The sequence below is a fragment of the Schistocerca gregaria genome, chromosome X (assembly GCF_023897955.1).
Source record: "Schistocerca gregaria isolate iqSchGreg1 chromosome X, iqSchGreg1.2, whole genome shotgun sequence".
Lineage (NCBI taxonomy): Eukaryota > Metazoa > Arthropoda > Insecta > Orthoptera > Acrididae > Schistocerca > Schistocerca gregaria.
In genome coordinates, this window is record NC_064931.1 from 107,485,082 (window position 1) to 107,499,975 (window position 14,894).

A 14,894-nucleotide genomic window follows, 5' to 3' on the forward strand; every position below is an offset into this window, starting at 1 on the left:
AATCTTGCCTCTTTTCTTTGGACCTTCTCAATCTCTTGAATCAGACCCAACTGGTAGGGGTCCTATACAGGCGAACAATACTCTAAGACTGGACGAACTAACGTATTGTAAGCAATTTGCTTTGTTGAAGGATTGCATCACTTCAGGATTCCATCAATAAATCGCAATCTAGAGTTCGCCTTGCCCGTTTCTTGTGTAATCTGATCAATCCATTTCGAATAGTCACTTGACGGGTGTTACCGTTTCCAAAGACTGGACATTTATTTTGTACTCGTACATTAAAGGGGATTTTCGCCTTGTTATACGCAGTAGGTTACACTTACTAATATTGAGAGATAACTGCCAGTCATTACAACACGCATTTATTTTCTGCAAATCCTCATTGATTTGGTCAAAACTTTCGTGTGATACTACTTTCCTGTAGACCACAGAATCATCGACAAATAGTCTAATGCCGCTGTCAATACCATCAACCAGATCGTATATATAAATTGTTAAAAGCACCGGACCTAATACGCTGCCCTGGGGCACACCTGAAGTTACTCTTGTTTCTGTTGAAGTCACCCCGTTCAGGACGACATACTGCTCCCTATCTGTTAGAAAACTTTCTATCCAACCGCATATGTCATCGGATAGAACGTAAGCGTGCACTTTTTGTAGCAAGCGACAGTGCGGAACTGAGTTGAACGCCTTTCGAAAGTCATGAAATATGGCATCAACCTGGGAACCGGTATCTGGAGCCTGTTGTATATCTTGCACAAAGAGGGCCAGCTGTGTCTCGCATGAGTGCTGTTTTATAAAACCGTGCTGGTTTCTGCAGACGAGCTTCTCAGAGTCTAGAAAGGTCATTATATCTGAACACAAAATACGTTCCATGATTGTACAACAAATCGATGTCAGTGAAATTGGCCGGTAATTATGTGCATCCGATTTTCTCCCCTTTTTATAGGTTGCTACAACCTGGGCCTTGTTCCGGTCCCGTGGTACTTTCCGCTGTTCCAGTGATCTCTGATAGATGATGGATAAGAATGGTGCTATATTTGTAGCATAGTCAACATATAATCTTACGGGGATACCTTCTGGGCCAGCTGCCTTCTTGGCGTCTAAGGATCTTAGCTCCTTTACAATCCCAGATACACTAAACACTATGTCAGTAATCCTTGCGTTTGTTTGATAAATGAAAGGGGGAATGGTGGCGCAGTCCTCTACCGTAAACGAGTTTTTGAAAGCTACGTTTAGAATTTCGGCCTTCTGTTTATCATCATACGTTACATTACCCGTACTGTCAGCAAGAGAAGGTATTGAATTATTTGTAGCGTTCATAGATTTTACGTAAAACCAAAATTTTTTGGGGCTATTTTTAGAATCTACAGATAAAATATTGCTTTCAAATTCGCTAAAAGAATCTCTCATTGACCTTTTGACAGCTGCTTTAATTTCGTATAATTTATGTTTGTCAGCGGGGCAGTGACTACGTTTAAAACGACTGTGCAAAATTCTTTGTTTTCTCAGCAACTTCCTAATACGTTTGTTGTACTATGGTGGATCCTTTCCCTCCCCTATATTTTTGCTAGGCACGTACCTCTCTAGCACGTGGTAGACAATACCTTTTAATTCCGACCAAAGATGCTAAATACCTTTGTGTCCCGCGGTGAATGCGTGGAGCTGACTATGAAGATATTCATTAATGACACATTTATTTGCTTCCCCAAACAAGAAAACTCTACGCTGTTTCTTTGGTTTTTTTGCAACTTCCACTGACATAGAAGCCACAACGACATTATGGTCGCTAATACCTTCTTCTAGATTAACTTCCTCAAAAAGATCAGATCAGTTTGTCGCCAAGATATCTAATATGTTCCCATCTCGAATTGGTTTTCTAACGAGTTGCTCAAAATTGTATGTTGAGAGCGCTCCTAGAATAACTTCACGCGAGTCTTTGCTTCTGTCCCCTGTGATAAACGTGTAATTTTCCCACTCAGTGGATGCCAGATAAAGTCTCCACCTATAACTAATGGATAATTTGGATAATCAAAATATCCACGGGTGTACTGCCGGTCTATAGTGTCCAACGGGCACAATATTTCGGCGATCAAACATGTCGCCATCATCAGGTGAACTGACGGACTGAGCTCAGTCCGTCAGTTCACCTGATGATGGCGACATGTTTGATCGCCGAAATATTGTGCCCGTTGGACACTATAGACCGGCAGTACACCCGTGGATATTTTGATTATCAAATACGCCGGGAGAAACTCAAGAATCACAGATAATTTGGATATTTATTTCCTATTTCCCTGAAACGTTCTGCGACGTTTGTTGCGGATGCTGGTGGTCTATGAAAACATCCTAATACAATGGTCAATCTTTGTATGATTGACAGCTTTATCCAGAATATTTCACAGCCCGACCCAGTATCGGTATCAACTGCGTTTAAACAGCTTTGAACTTCATTGCACACAACACCTCCCACAGCATCATTCCTATCCTTCCTATACATTGTTCAATCCGAGTTCAAAATTTCACTGCTATTTATGTTTGGTTTCAACTAGTTTTCGGTACCTAATACAATATTGGGGATGCTATTGTTTACTTCGGAGCGTAACTCGGGGATCTTGCTACAGACACTTCGACAATTTACTAACATGAGATTAAGCATATTTAAATCCTTTGGAATGACCTGTTTAGGCGAACTAACAATTTTTACAGTTGGCACACACACATCATTGTCATGAACTGGTAATTTTACAGGCCAACGGTTTGTTTCCAGTGCGGAGTAACCTAAATTAAAAAAAAAAATCATGTGCACGCCACAAGTACTGTGCTACCCTTGTAGCTGTTTCCTGTGTGTAGTGCAGCCCTGACCTAGCGAGGGGCGTCCTACAACCTTCCACCCCATAGCGTAGGTCGAGGAATCTACAACCATTTTCGTCACAGAGTCGACGTAGCCTCTGGTTTAGATTCTCCACTCGACTCCAAACCAGAGGACCCCGGTCCACCCCGGGTGCGTTGCTGCAGATCGTCAACTTCGCTTCCACTCCTCGAGAGATGAGTGCCGTTGACAGGATTCCTCGGAACCCCGACGACAGGCATCGTTGTTGCTGACATGTGCCACAATCTGCAGCTGGCTGCACCCCACACGCTCGATAGCCGTCAGAAGAGACTCTTCCACATCCCAGACGAGGCCCCCTGGCAAGCACACCGAGTGAACGCTGGACTTCTTCCCCGTCCTAACCGCTGTGTTTCTGCGGGGCTCCATGACCCGCCTAACATTGGAGCTCCCAATAACTAACAATACTCTGCCCCCACGTGCCTGACCGGACCTTGCTGAAGGAGCGGCCACTATCCTGGCAGAAGTTGCATTCTGATCCTGCTCAGTCTCCCCCCCCCTCCCCCAGCATCAGATAGCGCACTGAAGCTATTAGCAAAGAGCATGGGATTTGGCAAGAGCCTGCGACCCCCATACAGCCTTCGCCATGAGGCTCGAGACCTTGACACAGTCCGCCACCCACACAGGTGAGAGTGGGCTGGCCGGCTCTGTTGCACCGGACGTCAACTCAGTGACAGAGAGCTGTAACATAAGCCCCCTCCCCCCTCCTTGCTCATCTAGTACAGCAGAGGCTGCCCCAGGCACCCCATCCACACCGCACCTCAAGGTGGCACTCTGGAAGTTGTTGACTGTGGCCAACAACGCTTTCAGCTGCGTTTGGACTGTGGCTAACTCCTCCTGCACCTGCACACAACAGACACAGTCCCTATCCATCTAGCTAATAACTGATTTACTATAAGAAACTTAAGGAAACCAACTGCCACACAAGGTTAACAGCAACACTCTAGTTGGCATAAAGGACACTCAACAATGAAAAACAATAAAAATGTATGGTAGAAGCTAGATGTGGTGTTTTTTTTTCCTGCTAGGGGCTATATAGTGAATACTAAAGAATGAGACAGTGACCTACAGTAAACTGCTGATCTAGTGAATATTATTAACGACTTAAACAGTAACCTACGGTAAGCTACACCTACTGATTATCCCTCGTAATTATAATGTTGTAACATAAAGTTGCATGGACTCAATGGGGCAAACAACTTACGGGAATGCAGCTGGGCGACGTCATCTACAACCGCCGATATTTCGACAAGTGACCACCCTGTCATTTTCAAGGCAAACTGACGCCAGAAGCCATCAAGTGAAAATTGCTAAACAACGGCTAGTGTCCATCCGTTTTTTGAGAAGGGAGAAAGAGCAAGAGTGCACTCAGAATTTAAGGAAAAGCCTCGATCTCTATTTACAAGTTTACTTGCTAACGTAATTTCAATTGCTTTCTTAATAACACTATCCCAATAGCTGGAAGTGCGTGCCGCCTCCTCGTTATTATAAAAACATCAAAAAAGGTTTTGCATCACCTCGGTTCCGAGAGTACCGGAACTTGTACAGAAAATTGGAATAGAGATCAACACAAACATCATTTCCGCCCTTTTTACTGCTCATGAAAACCACACATTGCATGTTGTACCACCATACGGCGACACCTTCAGAGGTGGTGGTCCAGACTGCTGTACACACCGGTACCTCTAATACCCAGCAGCACGTGCTCTTGCTTGATGCATGCCTGTATTCGTCGTGGTATACTATGCACTAGTTCATCAAGGCATGTTGGTTCAGATTGCCCCACTCCTCAACGGCGAATCTGTGTAGATCCCTCAGAGTGGTTGGTGGGTCACGTCATCCATAAACAGCCCTTTTCAATCTATCCCAGAAATGTTTGATAGGGTTCATGTCTGGGGAACATGCTGGTCACTCTACTCGAGCGATGTCGTTATCATGAAGGAAGTCATTCACAAGATGTGCTCGATGGAGGTGCGAATCGTCGTCCATAAAAACGAATGCCTCGCCAACATGCTGCCGATATGGGTGCACTATCGGTCGGAGGATGGCAGTCACGTATCGTACATCCGTTACGACACCTTCCTTTACTACCAGCGACGTACGTCTTCCCCACATAATGCCACCTCAAAACATCAGGGAACCTCCACCTCGCTGCACTCACTGGACAGTAGTCTAAGGCGTTCAGCCTGACTGAGTTGCCTCAAAACACGTCTCCGACGATTGTCTGGTTGAAAGCATATGCGACACTCATCGGTGAAGAGAACGTGATGCCAAGCCTGAGTGGTCCATTCGGCATCTTGTTGGACCCATCAGTACCGCGCTGCATGATGTCGTGGTTGCAATGACGTACCTCGCCATTGACGGCGGGAGTGCAGTCGCCCACCATGCAGACTATAGCGCACAGTTTAAGTCGTAACACGACGTCCTGTGGCTGCACGAAAAGCATTATTCAACATGGTGGCGTTGCTGTCAGGGTTACTCCGAGCCATAATACGTAGGTAACGGTCATTCACGGCCTGAGCGAGGCATGTCATCGACAGTTCCTGTCTCTCTGTTTCTCCTCCATGTCAAAACAACATCACTTTGGTTCACTCCGAGACGTGTACGTCCTTTACTTGGAATGACTGGAAGTGATCGGCTGTCGGAACCCCTCCGTCTTATAGGCGCTGATCATGCGTGGTTGTTTACATCTTTGGGCGATTTTAGTGACATCTCAGAACAATCAAAGAGACTGTTTCTGTGATACAATATCCACAGGCAGCGTCCATCTTCAGGAGTTCTGGGAACCAGGGTAATGCAAAACTTTTTTTGATGTGTGTGTTTTATAGGATGGCCGGTGACAAGACAATGTTCTGAAAGAGCCGAGAGCAAGCGTCAAACACACTTCCAGCAGGCGAGCAAATCGGCTGTTGCATAACATGGAGGTTTTTTCTTAAATTCTGCGTGGAATCCTGCTCTCTCCCTTATCAAAATACAGACGGTCAGAGCTAATGCTACCTCCCCCGTTGTTTACCAATTTTTACTATCGCCAACTTCTGACGTCGGTCACCTTTGGTTGTGTGGTGGCGCTAGTGTTTACAGGGTGTGTGTGTGTGTGTGTGTGTGTGTGTGTGTGTGTATTATCTTCCCGGAATGCTCTGCAAACGGAGGTTTTAAATTCCCTTGTACAGCGTTTACTTGCTACAATTTTGCGTTGAAATTGACAGGGTAAGCGCCTCTAGAAATATCGGTAGTTATCGACGACCTCACCTGCCTGCATTCCCGCACGTTACTTGAAACTGGTATACGCCAGGAAAAACTCAGGTCTCACAACACGGAAGGTGCACAGTAGCTGAATGAAGATGTGTACTGTGGTGCGACGAGTCGAGATTTTGCCTCCTTTCAAACCACTGAGCACATTTATGGCCCAGTAAGGCGCTTAACCGTAGTTTGGAGACGTGTTTCTTGTATGATGTTGTCGGCCCATTCAGGTTGTTGTGAACCAGGGTGTTTATTTCACCATTCTCGATGACCAGATGTTGCCCTTTATTGTATATCGTCACGGTAAGCATGCTGTGGACATTTCAGTCTTCCAAAATGACAACAACCGTGTTGACAACACGTTCCTTGTTTGAGAGTGAGGCGCCATGTCGCACCGCGACTGGCCCTCTAAACCACCAGATCTGAATCTCATAGGCAGTGTCTGAGACTGTTTTGAACAGTAGGTGAAACATAGCCGTTTACGGTCCCGTAATATCTTAGCTCTGCAGGATCTAATCATCAGGTGGTTTTATCTGGATATGGAATACCTGAAGGAGTTTGTGGACTCTTTTTATCGCCGAATTTTGGCTGTTATTAAGGCTAGAGTCGGTTTTACTCGTTGTTGACGAGGTGTCACCTTGGAGTAGGACGACCAATACGGTTTTAGGGAAAATGGCCATGATTTTAAGGGACGTTTGAGGATGATTTAGTCACAATAAATTTTAACTTTACGACAACATCGCATTTTCTTGGAATAGGTGGCAACAAGGATAAAAACGCTGGCATACTTTGCTTGCCTACTTTTAGTCTATTATGTCATACAATATGATATTTTGGGGTAACTCCACAAACCGAGAGAAGGGACACATGATGAAAACTGATTCACTTTAGAAGTACATGAAGACACATGTAAACGCAGGACAGTTTAATCATTATGGTTATGGAAAGAAGAGTACGCAGATTGGAAAATTTCGTATTGACTGGCTGGCTCTTTCGAAGCGATGCGAAACGTTGATGTGTTCCGTGAGTTAACTGGGAAATAAATAACGTAAAGAGCATGTTTAAACATGAACATCTCTATAAGCCACCTTCGTGAGTCCTTGTTAATTCCGGGAGTTACTTATACCATAGCTGCTGATCGGTACGAGGCAAGTGCATTCAGCAGGTTACCAGTGCTGTACTGATCAGAAAACAAGTAAGCATTCTGCCTCTCACGACCCCTGTAGACACGTAGGCTCTGTCATTCTTTCTCCACTGTCCGTATTTCCTTGATCAACCCGTCTCCTTTCCCTACATGCACGTACAGAAAAACGGCTAGATGTCGACAATCGTATTGATTATTATACGCTAACTCTTCGAGATACGTCGGTCAGGAAATCTTAACTATCAACAGAACTACACGGATTAATATTTATTCCATTGGTCACTGACGAAATATACGGAATAAATAGGCTGTCAATAAAGGAGTCGGTATACTCGAGAAAGCAAAATGGCTCTGAGCACTATGGGACTCAACTGCTGAGGTCATAAGTCCCCTAGAACTTAGAACTACACAAACCTAACTAACCTAAGGACGTCACACACTTCCATGCCCGAGGCAGGATTCGAACCTGCAACCGTAGCAGTCGCGCGGCTCCGGACTGAGCGCCTGGAACCGCTAGACCACCGCCGAGAAAGCAAAGGAGAATTGGTTACCATACCTGGAGGTGACTAGTTTTAGTACCGTGTACTTATCAGTATATACACTCCTGGAAATGGAAAAAAGAACATATTGACACCGGTGTGTCAGACCCACCATACTTGCTCCGGACACTGCGAGAGGGCTGTACAAGCAATGATCACACGCACGGCACAGCGGACACACCAGGAACCGCGGTGTTGGCCGTCGAATGGCGCTAGCTGCGCAGCATTTGTGCACCGCCGCCGTCAGTGTCAGCCAGTTTGCCATGGCATACGGAGCTCCATCGCAGTCTTTAACACTGGCAGCATGCCGCGACAGCGTGGACGTGCACCGTATGTGCAGTTGACGGACTTTGTACCGCCGAATTGCTCAACACGTGGGGCGTGAGGTCTCCACAGTACATCGATGTTGTCGCCAGTGGTCGGCGGAAGGTGCACGTGCCCGTCGACCGGGGACCGGACCGCAGCGACGCACGGATGCACGCCAAGACCGTAGGATCCTACGCAGTGCCGTAGGGGACCGCACCGCCACTTCCCAGCAAATTAGGGACACTGTTGCTCCTGGGGTATCGGCGAGGACCATTCGCAACCGTCTCCATGAAGCTGGGCTACGGTCCCGCACACCGTTAGGCCGTCTTCCGCTCACGCCCCAACATCGTGCAGCCCGCCTCCAGTGGTGTCACGACAGGCGTGAATGGAGGGACGAATGGAGACATGTCGTCTTCAGCGATGAGAGTCGCTTCTGCCTTGGTGCCAATGATGGTCGTATGCGTGTTTGGCGCCGTGCAAGTGAGCGCCACAATCAGTACTGCATACGACCAAGGCACACAGGACCAACACCCGGCATCATGGTGTGGGGAGCGATCTCCTACACTGGCCGTACACCTCTGGTGATCGTCGAGGGGACACTGAATAGTGCACGGTACATCCAAACCGTCATCGAACCCATCGTTCTACCATTCCTAGACAGACAAGGGAACTTGGTGTTCTAACAGGACAATGCACGTCCGCATGTATCCCGTGCCACCCAATGTGCTCTAGAAGGTGTAACTCAACTACGCTGGCCAGCAAGATCTCCGGATCTGTCCCCCATTGAGCATGTTTGGGACTGGATGAAGCGTCGTCTCACGCGGTCTGCACGTCCAGCACGAACGCTGGTCCAACTGAGGCGCCAGGTGGAAATGGCATGGCAAGCCGTTCCACAGGACTACATCCAGCATCTCTACGATCGTCTCCATGGGAGAATAGCAGCCTGCATTGCTGCGAAAGGTGGATATACACTGTACTAGTGCCGACATTGTGCATGCTCTGTTGCCTGTGTCTATGTGCCTGTGGTTCTGTCAGTGTGATCATGTGATGTATCTGACCCCAGGAATGTGTCAATAAAGTTTCCCCTTCTTGGGACAATGAATTCACGGTGTTCTTATTTCAATTTCCAGGAGTGTATATTAATGAGCCAAAACATTATGACCACTGCCCGCTGCGAGGTTTAATGCCTCCTGGTGGTGTTGTGAGCGCGTGATGCAGTAAGGAAAGAATTAGGCGAAATAAAGACGAATGGACACTCATTATAGCGAAGATGTGGGCCGCAAATGTGGAAATCCACTAATGTAAGCGGTTTTGACAAAGGGCACACTGTTGTGGCGCTGACGCCTAAAACGAGAATCTCCGAAACGGCTAAGCAGGTCGCCTCTTGGCGAACTACTGTCGTTACCACCTATGGCAAGTGGTTGAAGGATGGTGAAATAACGAAGAGGCCGTATGGTATTGGACACAAAAGGTGGAGATGGGAGGATCTTCCAGTCTGTAATTCCGAACAGGCAGGGATCTGTGGCAGATCGGACGACAGAGTACAATGCTCGTTGTAATCTCCCCCCTCTTTCCTACTTCCATCTATTGTCCACATTAACGATGTCCAGACCAAGCAAAATATTTCGTGAAGATTTGAGAAGAGCGAAGATTACAATAAAATTTCAAGTTTACTTAGCTTGTCATGTTGAGATGGCGCCAGTTTTTCTTGTCTAGGGGTCTGATTCTTGAAGATTAAAAATTTCACATCGGGTCCTCATGGTTGATTTGAACTAATAAATTTGAGGATTATTGTTGCAGCATTTTTTACGTAAATACGATAGTTGGAACTTTAATAGTGGCAACTATTTATTTACAGCTCGTACAAAATACATACGTGTTTCAAAGTTTTACTGACCTTCAGAGTAGTCACCAGCATTGTGTATAACCCTTTGGCAGCAATGTGGAAGTCGTAGGATACTCTTAGCAGTGCCAGTTGTGTTGACAGTTCGAGCGGCACGGTCTATTGCCCGACGAATTAGTAGCAGTTTTGAAGCGAATGCCGTGAAATGTTTCCTTCAGTTTAGAAATCGAGTTAAACTCACGAGGACTTAAGTCAGGGGAGTGTAGTAGGTGGTATAGCACTTAGCAGCACCATCAGTCAAACAAATCATAACAGCTTGTGTTGTGGTTGGCAGGAGAGCCAACACCATGTTACTAGAGGAGGCCGAAAGGCACGCGATTTAGCTCACGCAGGCTGCCGTGAGGTCTGGAACAGGACAAGGAAATTAGAATTTAGAAACAACAGACGTAGCTGGTGGAATACTTAACTTTAATCCATTAATGATGAACGTCGCTCTTGACGGTGCATAGTTCACAATATCAATAGTAACTGATAATGGCGCCTTGCTAGGTCGTAGCAAATGGCGTAGCTGAAGGCTATGCTAAACTATCTTCTCGGCAAATGAGAACGTAAGTAGGCAGTGAACCATCGCTATCAAAGTCAGCTGTACAACTGGGGTGAGTGCTAGGAAGTCTCTCTAGACCTGCCGTGTGGCGGCGCTCGGTCTACCATCATTGATAGTGGCGACACGCGGGTCCGACGTATACTACCGGACCGCGGCCGATTTAAAGGCTACCACCTAGCAAATGTGGTGTCTGGCGGTGACGCCACAGCTTGCATAGTACGTACTTGAGCATTGTCCTGCAAAATGATGGTCAAGTCCTACAGGAAGAGTCATCGCTTCTGTCTCTATGCTGTTCATTTTTGGAACACAACCTACGACCAGCAGTTTCTAAACTGAAGCAACCATTTCACGGCATTCGCTTCAGAACTGCTACAAATTCGTCGGGCAGTAGACCGCGCCGCTCGAACTGTCAACACAACTGGCACTGCTAAGAGTATCCTACGACTTCTCATCGCTGGCAACGGTTTATACACAATGCTGGTGACTACTTCGAAAGTCAGTAGAACTTTTAAACATGTATAGATTTTGTATGAGCTGTAAATAAATAGTTGCCCCCATTAAAGTTCCAACCCTCGTATATTTTCTCACATTTTAGTAGATCATACAGTATTTTGATTGTTCATATTAACAAAGCCGAAATTACATCGTTCGCACAAAAATACAAAAATACGTCCGATAACATCAGAGGCATGCTTACGACTATGACACTCAGCGGAAATAACAACATTCCGAAGGGTTTGCAATTTTTCTTTACAAAAGAATTTCTACTTGTTTTAATTTCTATTATTATTACATAAATGAATCCAGGAATAAACATAGTTAACAGTACATGATTGCGTAATTAATAATAGAAATTTTAACTGTACCAATAATTGGTAATATCTGACGTTTCTAAAAAAAAATAATTTTAACTGTACATTCAGAACTAGTAACTATAGATTATAACATCGAAACCAATATATTTTATAAAGTAATTCCCTTTCATAAATTTTAGTTTCAAATTTAACATACCTGTATAAAATTATATGAAAGTTTTCAGAAAAGCAACTGAGATAATATTGACCTGTCCACAATTCGAAAAACTACACTGGTATCGACAACTACTGTCACATTCGTGCTACAGAGGTTTGAGGGACATTACTGTGAACTCACATTGATGTCTTGACCAGCAAATGTGCCTGACCTGTACTCTTCTGAACACATACCGGGCGCCAGCTGCGTGACCATAAACCACCATCCCATAATTTGCTGAAATTGCTTGAGCTGTGCGTAGACATCTAGTACGACATACTTCTGGAATCCTGACGAGGACTTGTAGAATCCATACCAAGTAGAATCTCTGTTGTACTGTGTTTAAAAAAGTGGAACAACTATTAAGGGGGGTAGGACGTCAAGCGGTCCGACTTGGAGCAAGACGGGCACCACAGGACATTTTAATTCCCACTGCCTATACTTTTACAAATAAATTCGTAAAACTTTGTCTTCATGACCAGCAAGGAGTCAGGATTCACACTCATAGTAGTGGAAGTTCAAAAACATAACAAAATAATTTTTTTTACATGTGAAATTTCATCATTTTTTTCATTTACTACTGGATGCATTTGTTGCTGTAGGTACACTTTTCTTCGTAAGTAAGAGAGATTCTTCGATGAATTTTGCACAGCACACAAACCATACTTACAGGTATATAAAACTCTAGAATTTATTTAATTTATCAAAAAATGAATGAGTTGTTGCATTTTAAACTTCATATTTAGAAAAAAACTGAACTCTTATAATTAATTACCTCAATTTTTACCACAGTTTTTAATAGATTTGGAAAATTCTATAGTTTCATACACCTGTAAGTATGGTTTGTATGCTGTGCAAAATTCATCGAACAATCTCTTTTACTTCTGAAGAAAACTGTACCTATAGCAACAAATGCAGCCAATAGTAAGTGAAAAAATGCTGAAACTTCACAAGCAAAAAAAAAAAAAAAATATTCTGTTATGTGTTTGAACTTCCACTGCTGCTTCCTGAATCCCTGCTGGTCATGCTGACAAAGTTTTACGAATTTATTTGTAAAAGTATAGACAGTGGGAATTAAAATGTCCTGTGGTGCCTGTCTTGCTCCAAGTCGGCCCCCCTTAAACATGTGGTCATAATGTTTTGGCTCATCGGTGTAGATGTAGGTGTTATTGTTGCTTGTTGTTTTCCGAGAAGTCATTTTTGTTTCATCAAACTTTTGAATAATTGGTTTCTCCATCCTCGGAAGCATAGACTCTTCGCGTCGCAGCAGTATGCAGTTGTCGAAAGAGACTGTAGCTTTTTTGAGCGCGATGGTACGCAGTTGACAACTTCCTGTTGCAGTGTACGTTGACAACTTCATGTTGCAGTGTACGAGAACCTGTGGCTGGGCGGAAAAATAAAGGACGCCGAGTGGCTGTGGGACGACGGTTCGAAGATCCAGCAACCCGGAGCGGCAGTGGCTGCGACGACGTCGGAACGGCGGTGCGTGGGCGTATCGCGCATCGGGCCGCAGCAGCCAGTGAAGCTGGAGGCGTGGTCGTGTTCCGAACCGCGCGGCTTTCTCTGCCGCTTGCGAGCCTAGGCCGCACAGAAACGTCGGCGCTGCAGACTGTACACCTGCCCTTTGAAGAATCTGTCCAGGCGATATTAACCCATTCCTCGGCTTATTTCTTCTGCATTCGAGCAATGACGGGACCTTCCGCTGTCGACCATTCCCGCGTCTCCTTCGTACACCTCATTCTGGGGACTTCGGATTGGGTGACATAGTGTCGCGTCGATTATAATAACTGTGTTCCTGAGTCGTTAGATGTGGAAGAAATGTGATATAACCTTGAAAACTAATTTTTTTCGATTCGCTTGTTTTTCTATTATCTGACGTCGTAATCTAGATGTTATAAAGGCATCTAGTAATCGTAATCTAAGAAAACGAGGTTTATTTGAGGTGCATTTATTATAGATGCTCTGTAGGAGTGAATACACATAAACTTTCTCGTCGTTATTCGGACGGCTCTGGAAGATCGTCGTTAACGAGTTGCCTATTTTAAAAGCAACGGACATTTCTCCACCAATGCTGCCACAGGGAATAAGGCAATGAAATAATTGAATAATAGATATAGTATCACCAAATCTACTTACTCATACTGTGTAATAATTTTAAATTATATAATTGATTTTTATTCTCTGTTCCCTAATCCTGAACGTCAAGGTATTCGCAGTTAAATAAATATTTATTAATTATGGCACTTTTAATTTTGATAAAATTAACTTATGACGTTAAAATGCGAGGCGTTGCTAGTGGGTTTCACTAGTCATGGCGCTTATAATCTGCAGAATCAAAGCAAGAATCTGCAACTAAAAGTTATGTTGTTTAACGGTCCTAAGCAGCATTTCATTCCTTGGGGGGGGGGGGGGGGGGGGGAGGGGAGGAGGGTTCAGGTTTGGAGTTACATCTGTGCCACTCATTCGTGCGTGAAACCCAGTCAAAACGCATCGTATTTTTATATTTTTATAACCTAATGTCATCATTAAAAAAGTGACCGGTGGCATAATTAATAAATATCTATTCTACTGATGCACCACACACACTGTACTCATATTCGACCTACAAAATACTTTCCTGCTAAGAGAGAGTGTGTCAACCGTTTATAGGGACGCTTAACCTTTAACAAGGAATGGCATCGCTTTTATTCTTTTTTCACATATTTCATAATTTTTAGACAAATATATTGTGTGTGTTTCTACGGTGACGAAAACGTCAAGAGTACAAGTTCCTGGTAAAGGTAGGGTGATGATAATGAAATGAAACAACACCTTTGAAATATCTGTTGTTAAGTTACCAGTAAAGCATAATAGATTAAAAGGTAAAAGGTGTCACCTCATGACAGTTTCTGTTTAATTGTAAAACATTAGTACTGTGAAAATTTTTAATGATTCCTTCATTAAAGTAAGTTAAGATAACATTACCTAATTCTTCTGGTGATAACTGCCAACAGTTAAGTGATACAGTGTCGGCAGTTAAATAACAATAATACTACAAGAAAGCATGATTCCACTCATATTTACCTTGCAGTTTCAGAAGGTACATCAGTATCCATATATTCGGTGGCCGAAAGTAAAACATGTCATCTCTTGGATGCATTTATCGCCGAAATGTTAATGTACTCATTACATGCAATGACTTAGACTGTCGGAGATGTCACACCTGATTGCCTTAAGTCCTCTTAACTACATGAAGAAATGTTTTCCGTAAAGTAACGTATGTGTAAGTCCGTCTCAGTAGGTGAGTGGTCAATGCGACTGACCCTCATATGGGGGAC

The 14,894-nt window shown here is 44.4% G+C and overlaps 1 protein-coding gene across 1 annotated transcript in view; it reads left to right on the plus strand.

The window, feature by feature from the left end:
• Positions 1–13,813, plus strand: part of LOC126299566 (uncharacterized) — a 41,661-nt gene extending 27,848 nt beyond the window's left edge. The window contains exon 3 of the mRNA XM_049991566.1: positions 12,945–13,813. Within this exon, the coding sequence (XP_049847523.1) occupies positions 12,945–13,159 (215 nt within the window). The 3' untranslated portion in view covers positions 13,160–13,813. The remainder of the gene's footprint in view (positions 1–12,944) is intronic.
• Positions 13,814–14,894: the final 1,081 nt, after the last annotated feature.